General features: G+C 36.7%; 5 protein-coding genes across 6 annotated transcripts; 1 reads left to right on the top strand and 4 right to left on the bottom strand.

Annotated features, from left to right (window-relative positions):
- Positions 1-2,335: 2,335 nt before the first annotated feature.
- Positions 2,336-4,677, bottom strand: LOC130710677 (uncharacterized). Its single transcript, XM_057560022.1, has 3 exons — positions 4,071-4,677; positions 2,970-3,079; positions 2,336-2,832 (listed from the first exon to the last, which is right to left on the bottom strand). The coding sequence occupies exons 1-2, from the start codon at positions 4,515-4,517 to the stop codon at positions 2,990-2,992; spliced, it is 537 nt and encodes a 178-aa protein (XP_057416005.1). The 5' UTR covers positions 4,518-4,677; the 3' UTR covers positions 2,336-2,832; positions 2,970-2,989.
- Positions 4,678-5,695: 1,018 nt separating this feature from the next.
- On the top strand, positions 5,696-9,045 carry LOC130710675 (probable receptor-like protein kinase At5g61350). Its single transcript, XM_057560020.1, has one exon. It carries the CDS (start codon positions 6,086-6,088, stop codon positions 8,705-8,707), a length of 2,622 nt encoding a protein of 873 aa, XP_057416003.1. The 5' UTR covers positions 5,696-6,085; the 3' UTR covers positions 8,708-9,045.
- A 2,028-nt stretch (positions 9,046-11,073) lies between these two features.
- On the bottom strand, positions 11,074-12,866 carry LOC130710676 (probable xyloglucan 6-xylosyltransferase 5). Its single transcript, XM_057560021.1, has one exon. The coding sequence runs from the start codon at positions 12,641-12,643 to the stop codon at positions 11,312-11,314; it is 1,332 nt and encodes a 443-aa protein (XP_057416004.1). The 5' UTR covers positions 12,644-12,866; the 3' UTR covers positions 11,074-11,311.
- Positions 12,867-13,396: 530 nt separating this feature from the next.
- LOC130716240 (pentatricopeptide repeat-containing protein At5g61370, mitochondrial) lies at positions 13,397-17,806 on the bottom strand. Of its 2 annotated transcripts, XM_057566445.1 has the most exons (3): positions 16,689-17,806; positions 14,882-16,444; positions 13,397-14,119 (listed from the first exon to the last, which is right to left on the bottom strand). In XM_057566445.1, exon 2 carries the CDS (start codon positions 16,370-16,372, stop codon positions 14,885-14,887), a length of 1,488 nt encoding a protein of 495 aa, XP_057422428.1. In that variant the 5' UTR covers positions 16,373-16,444; positions 16,689-17,806; the 3' UTR covers positions 13,397-14,119; positions 14,882-14,884. The 2 variants fall into 2 exon arrangements, with proteins under 2 accessions (XP_057422428.1, XP_057422427.1); XM_057566444.1 differs by lacking the exon at positions 13,397-14,119 and having other exon boundaries at positions 14,695-16,444.
- A 248-nt stretch (positions 17,807-18,054) lies between these two features.
- Positions 18,055-24,050, bottom strand: LOC130716239 (two-component response regulator-like APRR1). The gene is made up of 6 exons (XM_057566443.1): positions 23,415-24,050; positions 22,553-22,714; positions 22,311-22,444; positions 21,139-21,297; positions 19,798-19,897; positions 18,055-19,424 (listed from the first exon to the last, which is right to left on the bottom strand). Exons 1-6 carry the CDS (start codon positions 23,593-23,595, stop codon positions 18,469-18,471), a joined length of 1,692 nt encoding a protein of 563 aa, XP_057422426.1. The 5' UTR covers positions 23,596-24,050; the 3' UTR covers positions 18,055-18,468.
- Positions 24,051-24,274: the final 224 nt, after the last annotated feature.

Here is a 24,274-nt window from a genome sequence, read left to right as displayed (position 1 = left end):
ATTGTTGGGGTTGATTGCAATGTAAGTCTCACATTGCTAATGAAGGAGAAAAAAGATCAAGTTATGCATCTTGGAGAAGTCCCACATCGCTTAGATTAGTGAGGGGTGGGAGGGTCCAAGACTATATATAGGGATCTCAAGCTCCTTGTTTCAACACACCAAAACACCAAAGATGTAGCACCTGAAAACACTTTAAGTTTATATTTGTGTTTTCCTTTTTATCTTATGCTCTTGTTTTAGAGTATTGTGAGATGTAGTTTAAATATTTACTCTGGAGAGTGTGGGTGTACTGGGGTTATGGGGTGGTTGAGAGTGAAGTCTATGTGTTGTAACAATTTTCACATAGTATTTATTCTCTGGTTGTCGGTTTTGACAACGGCCGTGGTTTTTTCTCCGGTTTTGGAGTTTCCACGTTATATTTTTGTGTTGTTGATTGCGCTCCTGGTTTATTTTACTTCTTCAGTTGTGTTATTTTCTAACAAAAATTGCATTTGAAAGAACAAATGAATATTTGTTTTTAAATTAAAAAAAGAGTTACGAATTTCTTTAAAGAATTCCTTTATAAATATACTAGTAAGTGGCCCGTGCATTGCACAGGGCTTTTTGTTTAAAAATATTTAATTAATTCAAAAAATTATTAATATTATATTCATTGAGATTTCTACTTAAAAACAATAATAAATATTTAGGCTTAATAGCCTTTTAATTTGGTCCCTCACTTATCACGATTTTTCACTTTTGGTCCCTCCAGAAAAAATTAACAAAATTAGTCTCTCACATTTACACACTTTTGTCGTTTTAGTTACAAATAATAGGGATTATTTTTGTAAAAAATTAAGCAATGTGAAAGACTAAAAGTGCAGAATCGTGACAAGTGAAGGACCAAAAGAGTTATTAAGCCAAAAATTTAATATTTAGTTAGTATCTTATTTAAAATGTAACAATATTTAGGTATTATAATATTTAATGCTATATTAAATCAAACAAAACATTCACCCAAAAAAAAAAGAACTCACGGAAAAAAAAATATTAAAACAAAAAAGAATGAATGCATTATATTTGAAAACAATTTTAAAGAATTCATCGGATTGGATCGATCCAATGAAACCGACGAACCGAACCGAACCAACGCAATTGGATCAGTTTTTTTGTTATTCGGTTTAAAATCGATCCAAACCAATAAAAACCAATGAAGATTGGTTCGGTTCACGGTTTGAACAATTAAAATCCAATGAACCGATGAACCGAACCGATGATATATGCACAACGATTTTATGTGTATAGTAAATGAAACCACATACATGAATAAAATCAATATTTAATGCATGTTGCCTTATAAAAAACTTAAATTCAAAATGTTAAAATTAGTTTTAACTTTCTCTCCAATCATTTCATATTTTCACAGAATTAATATCAAACTTAATATCCATAAAATTGGTTATAACTCAAGTGGTATGGGTTAGGCCGTTAGGGGATATATGGATTGGGTAAGGGAGGTCCAGGGATCAATTGCTAGAGGGTGCAATTTATCTTTCCGATGTATCAAAAAAATTTCCATAAAATTAGATTTAAAAAATTGAAATCAAAATAAAAGAGTTAAATATTTTTTAAGACATATTAATTATTAACTTTAATTGAAATAAAAAAATAAATATATTTTCAAAAAATTCAAAATTAAAAAACTAATGGTGTTCTAATTTTTTTTTTTGGTCATAAAAAAAATTAAAAACAAAAACAAAAAATCTACAAGGCTAACAAATCCCTGGCCAAGATGGGATTAAGTTGAGAAGGAAGGGACTCTAAAATGAATGAAGGCACACGACTCATTTGCTCCCAAACCGGCAAGCCTTCAAGTGGTCCCCGCCGCTACTACCCTCCACCGTCGGTCCATTCGCCCAACACACCGCGAATAATGCCCTCATTCCCATCTGATGAAGAAAAGCTTGGTAAAAAGAATATTTATTTGATTTAGAAAATTAAAAACAGATTTTAAAAAAATCAAAATTAAACGAATAATGATGTAAATTAAAAAAAAATCAATATTTAATTGATTTGTAAATATTCTTTTTGCTCACCATAACCATATTAATGTTTCAAAAAAAAAAACATAACCATTTTAAAACCAATATAATATTAATTAGATTTTAAGCTTCTTCTCCTCCCTTTTCCCCTTTGTCCTATTCTTGTTTTTAGTCGGTTGTTTAGATTGAAATTTGGTTCGATACACACACTTCTTTATTTGGTAAGAATGAGATGCCCAAAATATTTTTCTTCAATTATTTGCTGAAGCACCTCATCCTGCAAATAAGTAGCTAATATCATATACATGACTTCATGATCGAACAGAAAATCATATGTTAAAGGAACCAAAGCCTCTCACCTAACAAAAACTTGATGCTACTGAGAATGGACGTTTGCCTGAACCATAATTTTAAGGTTACAAAAGCTGGCAGTTTTTGCAGAAACAAAACAAGTTTGGGACTTTCCTAAAGCTAAACCAAATACGATTTCCACATTAAGTTAACTTTTGTGGGCTTGAACAAATGCAACATGTGCTCCGGACAATATATATTTGAGCACAAAGAACTAGTTATCTAACTAACAACAGTACAGTTAGATAGTGCTCCGGAGGCTTGCTTGCATAAGTTCTGTGGTTCCCTGCTAAATGAGTCATTCGTGAATCATGAGGACTTCGGCACTTCATTCATCAGCCATCATTTAGTCGTGTTCGAGATGCCGCTTCCAAGTACATATTTGATCACTCTGTTGTGGCAGGAACATGTGCAAAGAATCACAATTAGCTCTGTTGTCAGTTTACAACCTAACTAGCACCTGCAGCAGCCATGCACATTGCAAAATATACATGTGAGTAGTTGTATTGTATTTAAAAAGTGGAAAGAAGAATAAGATAGCAACAATCTATACTAAAGCTCTTGATCAATGCTCTTCATGAATTGAACATGACTTACAATTCACAACCCTTAGCCATTCATTCCACCACTTTTGCAGCCAAAGCCTTGTGGCGAGCTATTAGTATTTCATTCATCTGTGCAATCTGGTTCAAGAGTTGAGCAATTCTCTGTTCACAAAAGGAGGGGAGAAAAGGAAAACTATCAGAGTTTGTGAATCAACACCATCACAAAGGAGGACAGTCAGGAAATGCAGAAAGTGCTAAAAAATGCATGCCTTCATGATAATGGATAAATAAAAATGTCTGTGTTAGGTAAAGGGAATGTATTTGTATAGAGAGAGGGTCATTCATTCATGCACACATGCATAATTCCCCATCCAATTTATAACAATGTAGCCAAGCAGAATAAAATGCCTTCACAAAACCCAAAAATAGTCCCCCCCCCCCCCCGGCTAAACAAGGCCATATTATTCTTTTCTACCACTTTTATCCAATCAACTCCACTTGCAATCAACTATGCATCCTGAATATTTCAAACAGGATTAACAATACTCATAAGGCCATATTATTCTTTTCTACCACTTCCATCCAATCAAGTCCACTGGCAATCAACTACGCATCCTAAACATTTCAAACGGCATTAATTAACAATGCTCATAAGGCTTTCCAGTTTCCTGTTAGGATACGTAACAGTGATACCATTAAATATCAAAGTACCTATATACTCTACGCCACATAATAGAGAGACGTATCTTCAAATCATGGCAATGGCATAGACTAACCCGTATGGAAGAGCTTATTTGAGCTTAACTTATAGCATAAGCACTTATGCAAGTGTTTGAGAGAGCTTACGTAAATAGCTTATAACCTACCTACAAGGTTGTTTTGAGCTTAATTTCATAAGTCATTCAGATTAGGCTATGAATAAGAGCTTATGCTTACCTATATCCGAATTTCAGCTTATTTCAATAAATTTCTCAAATTAGCTTATTGAGTTATTGTCATATACCCTTAATCAAGCTGTTTACCCAGACACACCCTAAAACCATGTTCCTTCCCAATGTGCAATGTATTTGACAAGTAACTAAAAATTGGAAATTGGCATGGAGCATCCAAAGGTAAAATGAACAAAAACAGGAAATGCAAGAATCAAACGAACCCCATCTTTCTCCGTGATGATGTTGATGAGACGAGTTTCATTTGGGGTGAGGCTCCTCCTTCTTCTTCTGTTCTTCTTAGCCATCATCACGAGGATCCAGCATGAGAACACAACCGCTGCAGCAGGCAGCCACCCAATTAACCAAAATGCTGCCCCTCGATTCCAGAAGGAGGAAAGCTTGGAGCGCAAGAACTGGAACCCGAAGCTCACCCACCCGGTAAAGTCACCGCCTTTCCGGACATGGGGATCGACCCATGTGTCAGAATCAGTTGTCAAGCATGAGGAAGAGGACGACGATGAAGGAGGAGGAGAAGGGGATTGTGGGGTGTCTTGATTTGAGAGATTTTCATGGTTGATTGGAGGGAACACCGCACAGTCGTTGATATCGTGAATAATCACCATTGGCGAATCAATGTCTGTGGTCTGTGTGAGATTGATTGGATTCATTGCAGGAAGGGAAAGGGGAGGAATTGGGAATATGAAGTTTCGATTGAATCAGAGACATAACCTAACATTGTAAGGGTTCGGTTGGATTGGGTGTGCAGAGAGCCAGAGACTAAGCTCCACGAAATGATCTCTGAAGATTTTGAATGGAGGATTTATGTCTTATTTTATTTAATAAGGCAAGAAAAATGCAATGAAAAATGTACAAAGTGGAACTTAGCCCATATACAAAACTAACCATGTAGACATTTAACAAAAATGTGAAAGTTTTTTTTCTTAGGACAAATTTAATGCTTTGAAAAAAAAAAGGTGCTAACCACTTTCAACTTACTTTTAAAGTTTGACCAAACATATTCATTATGTTAAACAAAGTCGAGGAAAGATATATGAAAGAAAAATGAAATCCACTAGTTTATACCTAAGTAAAGACAAGTGGAGAGTTTGAATTCTCTTTGGGTTAGTAAAATTTCAGCTGGTGAGCAATCTAATCGGGGAGATTCCCCGACACTCCTACCTAGGAGTGAGCCTCTATTGACCTCCCTAGCACGTCACGAATGCCCTGTCCGGTAGTTTAGAGGTGTTTTATCTCTGTTCTATCATACCATTTTGTAAAAAAAAAAGACAAGGCACATGCTCTTTTTTTTTGTTACACGAGGAAAATTAACGACAAAGAAAAACTAACTAATAGCATCTAAGAACAGTGATGCATAAACAAACGAGGGCGGGTTCCTCCACATTTGAACTGACGATCCATTCCTGCAAGCCTCCCTTTCTAAGATAGAAGTATACATAAATAAAATACTATTCGTAAAAATAATATTATTGCATTTTCTACATTATAAGGGTAATTTTATAGAATATAATAAACTAAACTAAAATATTACAATATAAATGTTTAATTTTTTTGGTTATCAACTTTTTTCTACTTTAAAATATATATATATTTTTTTTAAATATTTATAATGCTGATTAGTTTGTAGGTATTGAATGTTTTTTTTTGAATGTTGAAGAAATGTAAGTGTTGATCATCTAATCTTGTGACAATCCTGATATTTTTCAACCAAGCTAAGTCTATTTTTAAGAGAACAAATTTGTACCAAATTTAGAAAACAAGAACGCGTTCTGAATAATGTTCTGTTGCATTGCATATCACCTTCATCATGCTATAAAGTATGTATGTAAATTCTTGTTTCTAAACCGAATAATGCTCTGTTGCATTGCATTTGCATCACCTTCATAACGCGGTTTACACTTGTTCTCATGAATCAAAAGCATTTTATAACAAACATCCTCAGTGACATTGTAGGGTCCAACGCATACCTCGCTATGATTCATCATTCATTTTACCAATTCTCTTCAACAAACAGAACATTCTTGTAACTCAGTAACTCTCTTCCAAATTTTGCACCATTCTTGTTCCATAACCATCATACAGGTAATTTCTTCACCAAAATCCTCCTTCTTATTAATGCATGCACCTCCATCTTCATGAATATTCATATTCATTCCACCACCACCCTCATTGCCATTCCCAAGTTATTGAATTTAAACCTCAAGATCAACAATAGAAAATGAAAAATGAGGATAAAAGGGTGGTGAAATTTCCCTTTATTTTTTCCTTGTTTTCTATTATTTTCCTTAACCTCACAACAAACTGTGCTTCTTCCACCACTGACCCTTCTTTCTCCCCTTCTGTGAATTACCTCATTGATTGTGGCTCCTCCAATGCCACTCATCTCAAAGATGGTAGAACCTTCAAATCAGATCGTGAGACCACTTCTCTCCTTTCCACAACTGAAGATTTGCAAATCTCAGTTGATTCCATCAACATAAACACCCCTCCATCTTTACCTTCTTCATCATTACCTTTGTTCCAAAGTGCTAGAGTTTTAAGAGAGGAATCAGCATACACATTTTACATATCCAAACCCGGTAGACTTTTTGTTCGCCTCTACTTCTTCCCTCTCCCTGACCCTTCTTTCAATCTAACAAGTGCTGTTTTTTCTGTCCAAACTGATCATGTTGTGTTATTACATGAATTCTCTGTGAGGAAGAATGACTCACTAGTTTTCAAGGAGTATCTTGTCAATGTTCCGGATAGTAGATTCTCCCTCAAATTCAAGCCAAAGAAAGAGTCTTTTGCATTCATCAATGCAGTTGAGGTTGTCTCTGCCCCTGACACTCTTATATTGGATTCAGCAACTGCAGTTTCACTTTCCCCAATTGGAGAATTCAAGGGCTTGTTGAATTCTGCTCTCCAAGTATCCTACAGGGTCAATGTTGGTGGCCCCACCATAAATCCTGAAAATGACACCTTGTCAAGAACATGGGAACCTGATGTCCCATATAACACTTTCCCACAAGGGTCAACTAGTGTTGCTGTATCCAAAAAAACCATCAAGTATCCAAAAACTGGTGCTACACCTTTGATTGCTCCAAATTTGGTTTATGAAACAGCAGTGCAAATGCAGGATCCTGAAGTGATGCACCCAAATTTCAACCTCACCTGGATGATGAATGTGGAAAAGAGCTACTCTTATTTAATAAGAATGCATTTCTGTGACATTGTGAGTAAAAGTCTTAATCAATTGTACTTCAATGTATACATCAATGGGATTGAGGTTGTGTCAGCTTTAGACCTTTCATCAGAAACCAAAGCTCTAGCCACTGCATTTTACAAGGACTTTGTTTTGAATGATTCTGCCATCACAAATGGTTCAATTCAGGTTCAGGTAGGACCAGCTAATCTCAAACAAGGCACGGCCAATGCAATTCTTAATGGAATTGAGGTGATGAAGATGAGCAACTCTGCTGATAGTTTGGATGGTTTTTTCAATGTTGAAGGGAAATTCAAAGGACCAGGTTCAACTTCCACAGCAATGAAAATTGCTGCTGGTGTTGGTTTAGGATTGGCTTTGATAGCATTGGTGTTACTATTAGTGATTTGCATCAGGTGGCAAAGAAGGCCTGAAGAGTGGGAAAAGCTTGGACCTTTCTCATCATGGATCCTCCCTCTCCGTTCACCCTGCACAACTAGATTATTTTCAAGCAAAAGCAGAACTCAAAGCTCAACAACCAGACTCACTTCCCGCAAGAGCAAAAATGCTCATTCTGTACACCACCATTCCCCAAGAGGGCCTGGAAGATTCTTCCCTTTCAATGAACTTCAACAAGCCACACAAAACTTTGATGAAAAGAGAGTGATTGGTGTTGGAGGCTTTGGGAACGTGTACCTCGGAACATTAGAAGATGGGACAAAGGTTGCTGTGAAACGAGGAAATGGTAGCACAGAACAAGGCATCAATGAGTTCAGAACTGAGCTGAACATGCTTTCCAATCTCCGCCATCGCCACCTAGTCTCATTGATGGGATTCTGTGATGAAGACAATGAGATGGTTCTTGTGTATGAGTACATGGCGAACGGCTCCTTTCGTTCGCACCTTTACGGCTCCTCCAATTTCCCTCTTTTGCCGTGGCAAAAGAGGCTTGAGATTTGCATCGGTGCAGCTCGCGGGCTGCACTATCTTCACACTGGTGCGACTGAGAGCATCGTGCACCGTGATGTGAAGACAACAAACATCCTCTTAGATGAGAACTATGTTGCTAAAGTTTCAGACTTTGGATTATCAAAAGCTGTGCCTGATGAAGCTCAAGTTAGCACAGCTGTGAAGGGTAGTTTTGGGTACCTTGATCCTGAGTATTATAGAAGCCAACAACTAACTCAAAAATCTGATATATACTCTTTCGGGGTTGTTCTTGTTGAGGTTCTTTGTGCTAGGCCTGTTGTTTGTCCCTCACTGCCTAGGGAACAGGCTAACTTAGCTGATTGGGCAATGCAACAACACAGAAGAGGCATGTTTCATGAGATAATTGATCCTCGCATTGTTGACACTATAAGTCCTCAATCCTTGAAGACTTTTATGCTTATTGCTGAGAAATGTTTAGCAGATCAAGGTGTTGATAGGCCTAGCATGGGGGATGTGTTGTGGCATTTGGAAAATGCTTTGAAACTACAAATTGATGATGAGCCTGGAAATAGAAGAACAGATTCAACCACTTCTGATCAACACCCAAACAAATGTGATAAAATAGCAGACCACTCATCAGCTGCCCACACAAGTGATGTTTCTGATAGAACAGATGATGATTCTGCTTCTTTGTTCTCTCAGATGGTAAATTTGCAAGGAAGGTGATGTTAACACAGAATTTACAAACAGGTTCAAAGGAAAAGATGTAATCTTGTTGCCCCAAAAGGACTTGGATTTGTTGTATACAAATGTTTAGTTATGAAGTTTATGCAAGTGGTGTGGAGCAACCTGTAGGTTCTAGCCTCTAGGTATCTGATAGTCTTGGTCATGGTACATGCATGCTGTGATTAGAGAATTTATTAGTTTATGTAGAAGAAAAGTCTAATTTTTTCTCCCTATTTTGTTTAATCATAACTGCTCATAGCTAACACATATATATGGTGTGAAAATTCATGTATCTGAAGCTTATTTTGAGCTAGTTACATATTACAGCAAAAAGTTAACAGCGCTATGGAGTATTTTACCTTATTTGGTTTAGTATAAGCTTTTCCCAAGTTATCTAGCATAGGTTATGCATCCATCCCATTCAAAGTTGCATAACACATTTCAGATGAGTTTCTGATTAAAGGCTGCAGCCTACAATGACCAGTTATTTGGACACGAAAATATGTTCGTAGTGTGTAGATAACAATTGAATGCAATATGAATGGACTTTCAAAATATATTAACATAATTTTGAACCGGTGCCGATGAAAATAAAAGCATAAGTCTTGGTCTTCTTTTGAACCAAGTTTATGATGTATGAAAACTAGAGCTCATTCAACTTAAACTTTAATATTAGCTTGACAAACTTAACATTTTGCTTGAACTGTCTTCTTGTGAATCAATCTCTCTTTATTTATATGTGTTTTGTGGTTTAGTTTGTGATTCATGACTACAAATGAATGTTTATTAGCAGTTACAAGTTTTACTCTGTGCATTTTCTGTGCTTGCATATCCTTCTATTAACCAAATGAAGGATCATTAGGCGTTACGGTATTGATTTTACCTTAATTTAATAATTTCTCTACATGTATATAATTTTTGTTCTAATTTCTTTTTAAGGAAACTCCTCCAAGCAAACTAAATAGCTGCAGTAACATACATTCTAAAGGGTATTACCCGGGTGGAAAGGTCAGAGTAGGCTTTGCTTAAATAAAATTCATTATTTAATTAGCTTAAATTTTTTATGGGTTAAGTCTGGTCTGGTACTTGTCAATTGTCATAAAGCCTTGTAGCCTATGTAAATGTCAATTTCATAATAAAATCTCTAAGTAAACCAACAAATCTACTATAGATAAGCTTAGTAAAGGTTGAAATATGATGGACTATGTTGGTTTCTAAGCGACTGAAAGTCTATTTAAAATCCTACTTCATATTAAGGTATTTAAATATGTCATAACTTTTAAGCTTTCAGCTTTGCGCTAGGCTTTGCCAAAGATGACCTTACTCGGCAATTAGAAATGCTTAACATAAAAGAACCAAACACCTGTCATTCTCCAGCGTTCAGGAATGAATCGGCCCACCATCAGTCTTTGTAGTTATCATTAAAAATTAGTTTGCTGTTATAATATAATTTTTTCTAGCAGAATCACTTCCCTATCAGTCTATTCTGATAATTCTACTCAAAAGTCAACAATGATGAGGAAATTTATTACCATAGGGAAACCATATGCATGATGCAATCAGGAAAAGTGCCATGGTCACTCAAGTTTTAAACAAAGCCAGACCATTATTTCTCACTTCAATGAAGTTGACACATCTTGCACATTATCGAAATCCCTGATTTTATAACTTTGCAATTACAAGAGTACTACATGATAAATAGAGACAGATAATAATAAGTAATGTGATACGGAAGGAAACTCTTAAAGCTTCTCAGAACACAATTAAAGAGTGTACTTTCATGTTTCTTAACACTCTTTCTTTCTTGATACTTTTTTTCAATACATTCTCTGTTATTACATGAATTTCGATGTGAAATTTCACTAAATTAACTTGGATTCATTCTATTAGCGGAAGATTCTCTCTTTAATGCTCTGAATTACTCCTAAATAGGAAGAAAAAACAAGAATTGAATGGAAAAAAGCTTTTCTAGAAGTAAGGACCATACTAAAAGCTGTATCATCCGACAAAGAAGTAAGAACAATACTAAAATTTAGTATCTGCAACAAAACAGAGCCTCAAAATGCTTTCCCAGTGACAATAGTGCTGCAAAAAAAATGGTGCCTAATACACAGATATTCATCCTCTCGTTAGCTATTAAAGGACACTCTAAACATTCTAGATTCACTGTCCAGGAGTAAAAGTTGAATGCCTCATATCAAAAGTTTGCTTCAAATATAAAGTTGAGCTAACTATCATCACACATTGTCTTTGTCGATAATCATACCATTTTTACTTTGCCTTCTCTTGGACACATTTGAGATCTGGGGCTCAAATTTAACAGAAACAGAAACTAGTACTTACCTCATATTACAAATCACACCAAATTCAAGAGGAAATGAATGAAACTATATTTAAGTTCATGTAAAAAATTGTTTGCTGATTGCTCAATCAAACATGGCAGAAAGAAGACAACTAATGAAAGAATTCTATCCTAACATTCTCAAGGAAGTGCTAAGATAACAGAAGAAGCAAAAGTTACAATGTGAACTGTCACTAAATCAAATTCAACTTCTAATTAAATACAATATATGATATCGCCAATTAAACTAGTTTTTTTTCTCACTAGCTTTTTGATCCTCTGCTTTCTGAAGAATGCCTTCGAATATCAAACTGGTCTACAAACTCCAAAGGAGTAACTGTCTCATTTCTGATTCTCTTGATCTTAGGGCTTAACAGACCGCGATGCCTGAACCCGTAGAGCTTGAGCACCTGATTATCAGCAAAATTGAAAGCCCTCTCCATGCTACTGAGGCACTTCTCAACAGGGTAATCTCCGTAGCTCCCACAGGGCTTGCACCCCACAAAATGTGTCACAAACGGCCACCTCTCGTCCCCTAGCCCCGGATGATACTTCTCGATCATCTCCTCGTACCGATCGACCAACCCGGCCCAGTACCCGTGCAAATAGAACGAATTCTCAAGAAACGTCTTATCCATCCACTTATCCTTCTTGGACAGCAACAGATATATCAATGCAGACTGATCATCCGCCTCGAAAGCCGGCCTCCCCTTGAGATTCGCAGTGAGGACCTTCCCGGCCTCCTCACGAACCGGCCCTTTAGGACCCATTGGAGCCCAAGCATCAAGCAAATCCAAAGACCACTGGCAATTCCTGAAAAGAAAGCTCCCAGTATTGACAGCAATCCAAGACTTCTGCTCAAACAACAAATCAGGGTACCCATGAAGCACCAAGTTATAGTCATCATACTTAGACAAAGGAAGCTCAAACACCATGTCAGTGAAAAAAGCATCACTATCCATCCACCAAATCCACTCCACCTCAGGGTGTGACAGCATCAACCTCCTAATCATAGGCAATTTAGCCCAATACCCAGCAAGCTCAACATCAAGATGAGCCAAATTATACACAATTTCAATCCCATGTAATCTACAGTAATCAATCTTGTTCTTAATGGACTTCAACAAGTAATGGTCACCAATTGGATTATCACAGGGCTTCGGTGGTGACCCAGTGAGGAGTAAGATTCGAGCTTTACCTCTAACAAAATTTGGGTACTCAGGATTCTGATCGAGCCACGCCTTGCGCTGAAGGTCCCAACCGGTAATTTTGGGGCCGAGGGTGAAGGTGGCGTTGGGGCTGAAGAACGTTTCGGCGGCGGCGGCGTCGTCGGGATCGGAAGGGTCAGCGTCGGATCGGATCTCGGCGAGGATGCGGTTGGTTTCTTCGATGACGTTCTGGTTGACGGCGTCGGCGTCGGAGGAGCTGAGGTTGACGCCGATGGTGCCACGTAGGACGAGAATGGTGACGAAGCCGCAGAGGATGGTGATCTTGACGTTGTTGAAGGTTTTTTGGATCTGACGGCCGCGGCGGCCACCTCTGGCGGTGGTGGTTGGTAAACCTGTTGTTGTTCTCTTGTGAGCTGACCCGTTCATCTTTCTTCACTCTTTGTCTGGAATTAGATTGATGAAGCAAGTGAAATGAATGGATGTAGGAACATGGATGATTTGTTGAGGAAAAACAATTCTGGTTTGTTTGTTTGTTGGATTGGATTTGGAGGGAAAGAAGAAGAGATGAGTTGAGTTTGTACTTGGGTTTAGAAGGTGAAACAAAAAGGTACAAGTTTGTGTTCTTTTATTATAGTGGGGATCTTTCACACATGTTCAATACTATTGTTCATTTTAATATTTGCAAAGTGAACATTTGTGTCTAAGTTCATACATGATACGCGCATTAAGTGACAAAATCAAATAGTATTATGTTGGTTTCTTCTTTTTTTACCTACTTTAAATGCATATTTTCTCCTTAATTTTGGCATTTCATTTAATTTTATAGTTAGATGGAGCTACAATCAAAGGAGTAGACTATCTGAAATGAGATAGTTCTAACTTAAGTATAGGTCTTGAGTTTGAGTATTTGTGAGTGTAGTTGCATTAAATACTTGATATGATTGTATTAATAGATGATGCATATGTGGTTTAAAGCAAGATAGATAGATGGAGCTTATGCTGAAAGAAAACAGAAATGTCTTATTTTGAAATTTGAGATTCCTCCTTTTCAAAAAAAAAAAAGAAATTTGAGATTCCTCTATGGGTTAAAAGTAAGAAGTTAGAAACAAGTTTCAACCAGACACTACTAATAGCTAGGCATGGAAGTTGAGAAAAAAAGTTGGTCCAAGATACATATGGTTTGATTATTTTCAGTCTTTATATACAAGAGAATATAGATGAAAAAAATTTGGTTAAAAATGCATGCCGATTGTACATTCAACCAATACACGGTTTCGAGGTGTAAATTTAGAGGTATATGTTGATTGAATGTCTGCTAAAAAACATAAGCCCGAACCGCCCATATATATTTTCAGACAAAAAAAGATTCAGCTGAAAGTGGAGAAGTCAATCCCACGTATTTACATGTTTTAATATTAGAGTGTGTTCCACGTATTTACATCTGATCAACGCATAATCCAGCTTTGGCCGTTCTGGCAATGGAACCTTGTTGTCTCTGGTATGTTATGCGCTTAATTCGCAGTTGATTTGCTATATAAATTGAACGCGTTCTTTAATTCATCTAATGATAGCATCTTCTAGGAAACACCATGAACATCAACATCAACAAGCAGGCCAATAGGAAGCGCGTACACTCCACTTCCACAGGAATAAACAATAGTACACTCATGCATCGGAGAGAAACAACTGGCAACGTGGGTGAGAAATGCCCAACAGACAAAGGGTGCCCACAATATCCCCATATTGGTATATTACCCTTGTCTCTTTCCTATCCTTAACTTGCATCTGCAATGGCCCATGTGAAGGGTTTCAAATCTTGCTCTAGCTCTCTCAGAAACTCCATTTTATACTAATTACTGCCACGAGAGACTGTCTGTGACTCTGTCCTACTAACTGTCTTGCCTGGAGATAGTTTTAGAATGCATGTAACTCGGAAAAATGAGCATTTTTATGACACCAAATAAGCCTCAAGAACCAAGAGTTTAGTCATAGAGAAAACAGAAACATGGCCTAATGCAATGGTGAAGAATTTCCAACAAGGTGATAAAACTTGAAACACATTGTTTCCCCAAGTATGTCATTGAAATCAAACATAAAAAATACTGAAATACACTGTATCATTAGCTCAAGTAATTAGCCATCAGAGAGTGAAACAATTTATTACCAAACTCGGGTGTGAAAAACCAGGGTAATAATTGTTAAAAAAGAGACTACACAGGAAAGCAGATAGCACTAGAGGTACTAGTTTCAGATAGTAACCAAACTGCAAATATTTAGATAGTTTATTGCCAAGTTACAAGATACAATTCTAAGAATAACAGCCTGAGAAATATGATACAAAGCTCCTCTATTGTTTACCCAAGATGCCAGAAAAGCACATTCTCCCTAGTCCCTACCAAGCTGATCAGGTTGATGGTAAAGTAATCAATAATCCAAGTAAAAACTCATGGGCGATGCTGAAAAATATTAATACCAACTGACACATAATACGATGCAGTTTAATTGAGAGATCATATAGGTTTTTCATGCATGATATTGAACCAAATCATGCAGAGAGCATATAGTTAATAAGCACAAACCTGCAGCTATACAATATTAGTATATTACAAGCAAGCCCTCAGCAGTCAGCAATAATAAATTGTTCACAAGGACTGCATAACTTACGAATTAAGTTGCTCCAGATTTTTTTTGTCGCTTCTTTTTCTTCTTCACTGCAGTAGGTTTTTTTCTCATCTTCACTTTCCCTAATAACTTTTTAGCTTTCTTTGGAGACTTAGCTATTGGGCTGTCTGCAAGGCTGATTTTTTCAGGCCTTACAGGTTTGAAAACTTCTGTAATTGAAGGATCCAAAATATCCTTTGAGCACTGAAGAGTGATGCCCATACTTGTGGCTTCGTCCCAAAGTTCTCTTCCCTTTTCGAAATCTCCCCCTCTACAAAGCTTTGGAATGAGCACATCATAAACCGGTCCATAACCTCCCAATGAGCTACTCTTCATTTTCTCAAACAATTCAAGAGCATGATTAACCCTTTCAACCCCACAGAGAATACCAATCAAACTGAAGTAAAACTTATGGTTTGGTACCAAACCTTTCCCAATCATTTGATCTACGATCTCTTTCCCTTTACCAAATCTGCCACTCAGAAACAACACCCTTACGACAAGATAATAGCTTACCCAATCTGGAGAGACACCAGAAGTTTTCATCGCTTCAAGTATTTGACAAGATTCCTTAACTCTTCTGGTCTTTCCTAGACAAGAAAGCAATATGTTATAACTGATTGAGGTCGGGAAAACCTTATGGGACCTCATTTCCATCATCACATTTAGAGTTTCAGGCACAAGTCCTGAAGGATTATGTCTAAGATTCCGTTCACAAAGGCACCTGAGGAATGTGTTGTAGCAAACTAAGTCTGGGATAACACCATTTGATTTCATTTCTTTAATAATTCTCCTAGCTTCCTTCACATTCCTATGCACTGACCACCCATAAAGAAGACTTCTATATATGCAAGGTAGCGCGCCTGTAATCTTGTCTTTGTGGTGTAAAACTACCCCTTCAGCTCTCTTAGCATGGCCTTTAGAGCAAAGGGCATTAATAATAGCAGTAACTGTGAATTCATTAGTAGAGCACTTATACTTATCCAGGTTCTTGAAAATACCCAATGCCTCATCTTCTTTTCCCAGTTTAATCAAATTCTCAGCTACAAGACCAAAAGTCTGGGCATCCATGACTCGACCCTCCTTCTTGAGATCTCCAATCAAGATATCCATTGATGTGTAGTCTTGCTTTTCAGCAAAAACTCTCAAAGCATAATTATAATCATTGTCCTCCAAGTCATGACGCAAATTCTTACTAGACCATAAGAAGAACCTGAGTAGTCTTCTAGTCTGCGCCTCGTGTTTACTCGATTCAATAGCCTGAGCTACAAGAGACGAAGTTAAAGAACCCTTGAACTTATTCAGACTTAACTCCAGATCATCTAGCCCACCGACATTGCTCGTGACAATGCCACAGAGCTCTTGCAAATGGGGAGGTGCAGATATTGGCTGCAATGTGGAGCAGAGGGATGCTGAAAGTAGTTGGAAATTCCGGGTTCTCGTTTTTCGCAGACAGCAGAGTTTCCAAGCAGAGTTGAGCATCTTGAATTTCATTTCAGAATTTCATCAAACACGTTATGTGCACACTTGTTGTGACTCCAAATGGTGAATACATCCAACATGGAACTGCATCAAATGTTCAAAACATGTAGAAGATGATACACCGCAGGACATGAAACATGTTTCAATTCTTATACTGACAAATAAATGGTTTTAAACACAAACTGAAGTTCATGATTTGAGCCAAAACACCACAAACTACCATAAAACAGGCTAGTTATATCCTAAAATTTCAAACCTGAAGAAAGCAAAATGATGGTGTGAAGAGAGAGAGAGAGAGAGAGAGAGAGAGAGAGAGAGAGAGAGAGACCTGAAAACCAGCTCTGGAGGAGCAAGAAATGGGTTTCTTCTGATCCTTGACTGAAGTCACAAGCATGCACATAAGGCGTTTGATGAATAAGGTGTTCAAGGTTATGTGCATAAAAAAATCTTACAAATTTCTTTCCTTCAAAAGAGAAAAAAATAGAGTTAACTTCAACAACAGACACATAATTTTTAATTTTCCCTTTGTATGTTATTTTGATGAGAAATGTTTTATTTTGATTATTTATAATTTAAAGTAATGATACGTAGATCCTAAGAATTTCAGATATATAATTGACATACGCAATTGACGAGGGTTTTCAACCGCCGCTAAACACGTATGTCAATTGTATAACATGATTCTCATATGTACAACAATCATTATTGGATGGTTTAACCTTATAAAATTATTGTAAAAACAATTTATAGAAACTTGAAGGTGAGAGGAATTCAAGATGGGGAAGCTAACTAGGAATTAAAGAAGCTAGGCAACTCTTCCATCCAACCCTCATGATATTCATGACTTTGATTTATTCATAATTTCTTTGTTTTCCACATTTTTCTTTTTTTAAATATCTCTTCTATTCTCATCACATCACATATTATATGTCTTTTTTTTATCTTTTATTTCTTTCTCACTCTAATTAGGGGGTGAAAATGAGGTATGTACAAAACTTTAGTAGATATCAATGCTTAAGAGGTGTCAATTTTATTCTTCCTGTTAATTTCATGTAAGATAGGTCCACATTTGAAAATTCTTTTACAATTGATTCTAAAATGCTCAATTCTTGTCAATTTTATGAGTAGCTTTTAGGTTTCAAAAATGCTTCTGAGATTAGGACTGGCTGGTAATTTCAATTGCTCTAAAGCCAGTTTAACTGAAAGTCTTGAATTTGTATGGTAAGTAATCCAAATCAAACCTATCCTTAATCAAATTGGGACTTGCACTTTGTCTTGCATCTCTCAATGCTTTGCTTGTCATGTATACACGGATTGGTGTGCATGCTTTCCAACTATGTATGATTGCTTTTAAGAGTTTGGTGGCTGCAAATGTTCCCACATGCTACATAATTAAACTACATTTAGAATTTTTCCATTCAAGCAAACGAGAACCTAGTTAAGTTTTTGTCTCGTTTCTCGTTGTTCAGCAAAAGTGAACCTGCTGTTACTCAAACGAGAACATGTTACGTTTCAGTGAATTGCATTTTGTGCCCACCAAGAGATGCATTTAGATTACTACAACTAACCAACATCAGAAAAATAATCACCCAGCCACTTGAACTAAACTAGTTCAACATCAAAACACTTTTAACAAAGAAAATTAGGGAGGTAAAATGCTTTAGCAGGTTGTGAAACTGGTTTGACAATAAAACTCAGACAATATAACTCATTTCTTTGGACAAAATAAAGGTGCTTAACATTTTCTCCACAACTATAAGCATCCACAACCTGCTTCAAACAGTTTCAATTAGACAAAAGTGTGATACTTTCAACCGCATTAGATATAACCAGCAGGAAGGATACCTTCTGTAAGAGCTCAATAAGATGGATCATTTGAGGAAGTAAAATTCAAAAAAGACCAAGCAAGAGTTTGTTTGAACTCCAAAGGATGACGGCTTACACTCGAATTGGATCAACACTTCCTAAGTATAAAGGGCACTGTGGTGATCATGCAACGATTATCCATCAAAGCAAGGCACAGTGCCAAGTCCTCAACAGGACAACTTTAGTGCAGGAAGGAATTGACAGCCTCTGCACCCTTTGGTCGAAGAAGCAATTTGACATTCTCAAGCATCCTCAAGAGAGGAATCTCTTGCTACGTGGTTATCTTCCTCCTCTTCCTCCTCCTCATCATAGTCAGCGGAAGCAGGTTGTCCATTAAGATACACATCAACACCGCTCAACTTTCGGACAAACTGTCCCCTCACACGAGGCCGCCTTTCAGCAAGCCGCTTCCTGTTGACATACCGAATTTTCTTATCAAAGCAGCGGTCTTTCCTCTTCTGTTTAAACTTCATCAATGCTGCTTCTCTCCTATCAGCCTTACTCAAGTTTACTTCGCATGAACCTGAACTTCCTAATGATGGCCATGAATGAGGTGTAGATACCTGACCAGGTTGTAAGCAAATGTTCATTGGATAATATGGGAAGGATGTCATCCCATTCGCATGAGGAGAACACTGGGCAAGGTGATTGTACTGCGCAATCATAGATGAATTAGCATGGCTATGGATGTCTTGCATATTTTTTTGATATAGTTGCGCAGATGATGGCAACATAACATGATTAACAACTCCTGAATTATAATAATATGGATAAGCATGTTGAGCAGGCATGCCGGACGGTTCAAGCTTAGAACCACGACTTCCATTGCTTGGATACAACGATCCCTGAGGATAATATTCTTCCCTGAAATTCTTTTGCTGTGAAACTTCCACTGATGCAGGTGGAGTACAAGATCTCTCAATAGAGAAAGAATCAGGGAAACTATTACTGCTGGGTAAGTCCTCTTGAGAACGGCTTTCAAACATTTCTTGATTTTCATGTGTTTTGAGGTCATTAACCCTCTGTCGAGCACATGCTTGATTCATATCTTCCACCCTCACTTGAGTAGTAGCATGGTTGTCAACATGAGCAATCTCTTGAACGTTGCTCTTCAGTGTTGTTGCTTTGACATAAGTGAAAAAGGCTGATGACTCTCCAATCCTTAGTTCACTCTTCTTAGGACCAGATGAAAAATTTCCTACAAAATTATGAAAATAAGGAGATAAAAATGACAAGGGGTACTTGCATCAGTCAAATTTTATTCAACTTCAGGAATTCAAATATCCCATAACAATAAATAACACCAAAGCATGAATAAATGTACTTATTTAATTTTCTTGAAATTCAAGAGAAGATATACAGAACAAAATTGGCAAAATGGTGAAGATAGGAAAACTAAAAGCTAAATGTTAATTAGTGTCATGTTATGGCATTCAAACAAGAAGTCAATCACAATCACAGAAAATGGCGAGCTGGGTGTTACATTATATACTTCAACATCGACGACATGCAAAAGACTGTACAATTTCATATCTTGGAAACTAGCAGTTGAAAGAAAAGGATGAGCACACCTGTTCTGCGATCACTTATTCCGGGTACATTAGGCCGACATTCTGATATCTGAGCACCCGGAAGCTCCTCAATGACAGCAGCAGCTTTAGAAATACTAACCTGGAAAGGTATATGACAACATAAATTATAATGTAACATGTCATGAACTTCAGTTATTAGAAGCAAATCAGTCAAACAATATCTCAATTCTTAACTGCCAGTAGCTGGCCCAAAAAGCATTGAAGTGATGCAAGATCTACTACGCCTATTTACAAATGCAAAAGTTCTCACCCTTTCTGGCTTTCTGCACACTAGATGTGCAAGGGTCATCAACACATTTCTGCATGTCCATACATAATCCAATGGCTCTATACAGATGCTAGATATAAAAACTATTTATGTACTTTTTAACAAACAACTTAAACTTTTAGGTTAGTTACTTTATGATTTGGTATCAGAGTTATTATGATCCAATGTTCTTGAGTTTGATGCTTAACTCCTTATTGCACCACTCTAATAAAAAATGATTAAATTCAGCAGAAGGTATGAGGTAGGTGAGCCTATGTAATGTCTAGTTTCAACACTTCAACAAGCCCAAAGGGCTTTTGCAATGGGGGTATGTTATATATAAAAACCATTCATGTACTTTCACCTAACAACTTAAACTTATGAGATAATTGGTTTATGACAACATAGTTGGAACTATTTATATCTTCAATTTTTTTGTTGAAATAGCGATTTATTTATTAACTTCCGCATAGTTTTGCTTTTGGTTTCCATGCTATACAGTTCAAAATTTACTTTGGATGCGAATTTATTCATGACTTGCATCCGAAATGTAGGTTAAGATTTCATTTATAAATACCATGAGCTTCATTTATATATCATAATTTTTTAACAGTACCTAAGATTTTGACGGGTTCATAGTGCAATCTCTATGGTACCAATAGAATTGATATCTCCTTTTTTTTCGGAATACAACATGAAACTAAAAAGCATGCCAATATCAAGGCAATCTCTATGGTACCAATAGAATTGATATCTCCTTTTTTTTCGGAATACAACATGAAACTAAAAAGCATGCCAATATCAAGGCAATCTCTATGGTACCAATAGAATTGATATCTCCTTTTTTTTCGGAATACAACATGAAACTAAAAAGCATGCCAATATCAAGGCTTACACTTCGAAATGTAGAATGATTTGCAAAGGAAGTTTAGAATTGATAAAAAAACACCATTTCTTCAGATAATCAATTTAATTTCGAGATTCCATATGGCACACAAGCTCATCAATTTCTTATCATGCTGAACCAATTATTTTCATTCTTTATTACTTAGTAATGTTCTTCTAACATTCACCTCTGGTTCTTGTTGGGCTGCCTCAGGATTGGTGCTTCTTTTGGACCTGTCATCCGTGTCATCAGAGAACAAGGTGGTACTGTTTGTATTGGCATCACTTGGGTCTGATGCTACCATATCAAAGTCATAACTCAAGATGTTTTTCTCTGCAAGTCCAAGCTGTTACAATAGATGTAGAACACAAATTTCATTTTCAATTTGAGAAATATAAGCTGTGAATGGAAATCTAGAGAAAAAAGAAATATGAAATGGAGATATGCAAATGCATATGCACAATAAAGAATCAAGCTTGAGTTAAGGAGAGGCAACTCAAACTTCTATACTTCAATTATGGTTATTCCTTGTAAAGTTGAGTGTATGGAAGTCTTCTCTTAAATCGAGGTGGGTTCCTTCCATTTCCATATTCTTCAGATATGATAAAATCATGTAATAATTTTTCATAAGAAATGAAACCACTAATCAACGTCTGTTAGAAGCAATGATCATTAAGTACGTACTTCAATGAACATCTTGATTCAATTTTAACTTACCGACAGTGAATCAACAACTAAATTTACTAATATTGTCAGCATGTGACATTTAGCAGTACTTAGTTTGTAAGTTAATAGTTTACTTTAACACATGCTTCAATGTTATCAATGAAGGATGTCGGTAAGCCAAAATCCACCATAACAATCAGGCAGATGGCCTTGCAGCCTATTGCGGAAGCATGGCGGCTATATTAAAAACATAGTATATAATACAGAATATACCAAAACTGCAGAATACAATAAAAAATAAAACTATTATCAAATGTTTAGAACAATAAACTAAAAAATAGTACAACCAGAAAACCCAGAAACTGGGTGGTGGTGGATTGATTGTATCAACCTTAGATCTGACAAAGAAACTAGAAAAATACTAGGACATATTATAATTTTATGCATAATATCTTTATTTTAAACTAATTAAAGGTTATTCACGTATAACTTAAATCTCCACAGACTAATTCTTTTAATTTAATGGACATGTTGGTTTCATAACAAAAATTGACAGCATGAAGTAGATGTGCTTTCGGTCCACAAAGTAAGTTACTCCACAGCCTTCACTTCATTATTCATAAAGCTTAAGCCCTAAAGTAAAAGGAAAGGAGATGGGGAACATCCATCAATATGAAGTAGTGTAACACATACCATGCGCCTCCTTCTCCACATGTGTGTCCACAAATTTAATAGTTCATTAGTGCGTAACGGCTTTACTAGATAGTCTGCTGCTCCAAGTCTCAAGCACTTTACAACGATTGGTACCTCGTCTTTTGCAGACATCACTTGACCAAAAATAGAAAATAAACAACATTAATGAGGAAACAGAATATAATTTGTCTAAAATAAAGAGTCTTACAGGTTCCTTATGAAGATAAAGAATCAAAGCTTACTTATAACAGGAATTCGGCGCAATTCTTTATCCCGTGATAAGTACTTCAACAACTTCATGCCCTTCTTTATTGGAAGGTCAACTTCAGCTAGTATGATATCTATATATTGCCCTTCCGCATTGAGAGCATCAATTACTTGCCTTGCTGATCTTACTGGAGTAACTGTGAGCATAAAAAATTGTAGTTAACATATCTCAGAAAGCACGCAAGGAACAACCAAACGATTTAATCATACAAGTTGAATTGCATCCGACGGCAGAAATAGAAAGCAGTCAATCAAATCATTACATTCAAAGGTACTTTTTCATTCATAGAAGTCAAAAATGAAGGAGGAGGAAGGGAAAGGGAACTCCAACAGTGGAGAATCCTGTTATTCCTGTATGTGATCATACTTGTGATCTCTGATTCTTAAAGATAAAAATCAACATAGAAACCAAGATCACCCAAGGAAAAGAATATAACTTGGATCAATCAGTCAAGAAAGCACAAATACTTGGTCAGACAACACAAAATGAGTTTGTAAAATGAGTGGAAGTAAGTAACTCAATAACAAGAAGGCAGCAATTTGGTCCCATGAAAATTAAAATTTGACACATAAAAATAGCAACCCTAAATTACCCTTTCATATTGTTGCCCACTTCCAAATCAGTGTTATCATCTAATGAATCCAGAGAACTCACAATCACAGTCACACTTCAAGCAAAGCAAATTCAAATTTAAAACTTATAGACAAGGCATATGAGCAAATAAAATTCATCTTCACAAGTAAACATAAATCCTGACTAAATAAAGAAAACATAAACACACAACACACAAAAGACCAGCTAAATAACAAATAAGGAAGGAAGGGACTCATACATACCCTGATAAGAACATTTGACAAGAAGGGTAAAAACCTCCTCTGAGCTCTTGGGATCATCATCACACAACAAAATCCTGACTTTGCTTCTGTCAATAAAAGCATCACCACTCTTACTATTAGCTCCCCCACAATTGTTCTCTCTGCTATTCAAATTAAGAATTTCCTCAGCTTCACTCTCCATCTCTATCTAGCAACCCCTTTGGCCTATGCTATTGGAAAAACACACAACTCAACAACGCTGTAACAACAACCTAACCTCCATTCAAAATCAAGTTTTGCACCACCCTATAACCCAATTAAGATGGATCCACTTCAAAATCCAATTTTTCACACACCCCTTTATCTAAAATCAATCAAAACAAAAAGGGGTTATCAAAATCCAGCTGCTGAACTGGTAGTGAGGGAAAACTGCGCACGTTTAGCAGCATGTGAGAAAATTTAGGGGAAAAAATCGGTTTGGACTTCCTAGTCGGAAGGAGAAGAAAAGGGGTGGCTGAAACACGAGTCGTCAAGGTTGTGATTGCAGAAAAATCGCAAATGATGTTGGTCGGGGTGCTAACGTGCGCTGGGAATTGGGTAATGGATGAGGGACACTTTGGCGTAGGGTAGCAAAAGGGTGATGACGTGGAAAGAGAAAGGGGCAAAAGTGAAAATAGAATGAGAAATAGATATTAGTGGGTGTGGCTGTGGGTTGGGGTTTAGATATTTTGTTGGAGATAGAGAGAAGGCCACGTCACCTGAAAATCTTCTTCATTCAAGAGCCATTAACTTACTCTCACCAAAATATCCCATCCTTAGGAACTAGGGGTGCTTGCTACGATACCACAACACTTAGTGTGGGTATGATACACGAAAAGGTT

This window comes from Lotus japonicus, chromosome 4, assembly GCF_012489685.1.
Source record: "Lotus japonicus ecotype B-129 chromosome 4, LjGifu_v1.2".
Classification (NCBI taxonomy): domain Eukaryota; kingdom Viridiplantae; phylum Streptophyta; class Magnoliopsida; order Fabales; family Fabaceae; genus Lotus; species Lotus japonicus.
The sequence above is the reverse complement of the archived record's forward strand: the minus strand, read 5'-3'. Positions and strand labels throughout refer to the sequence as shown.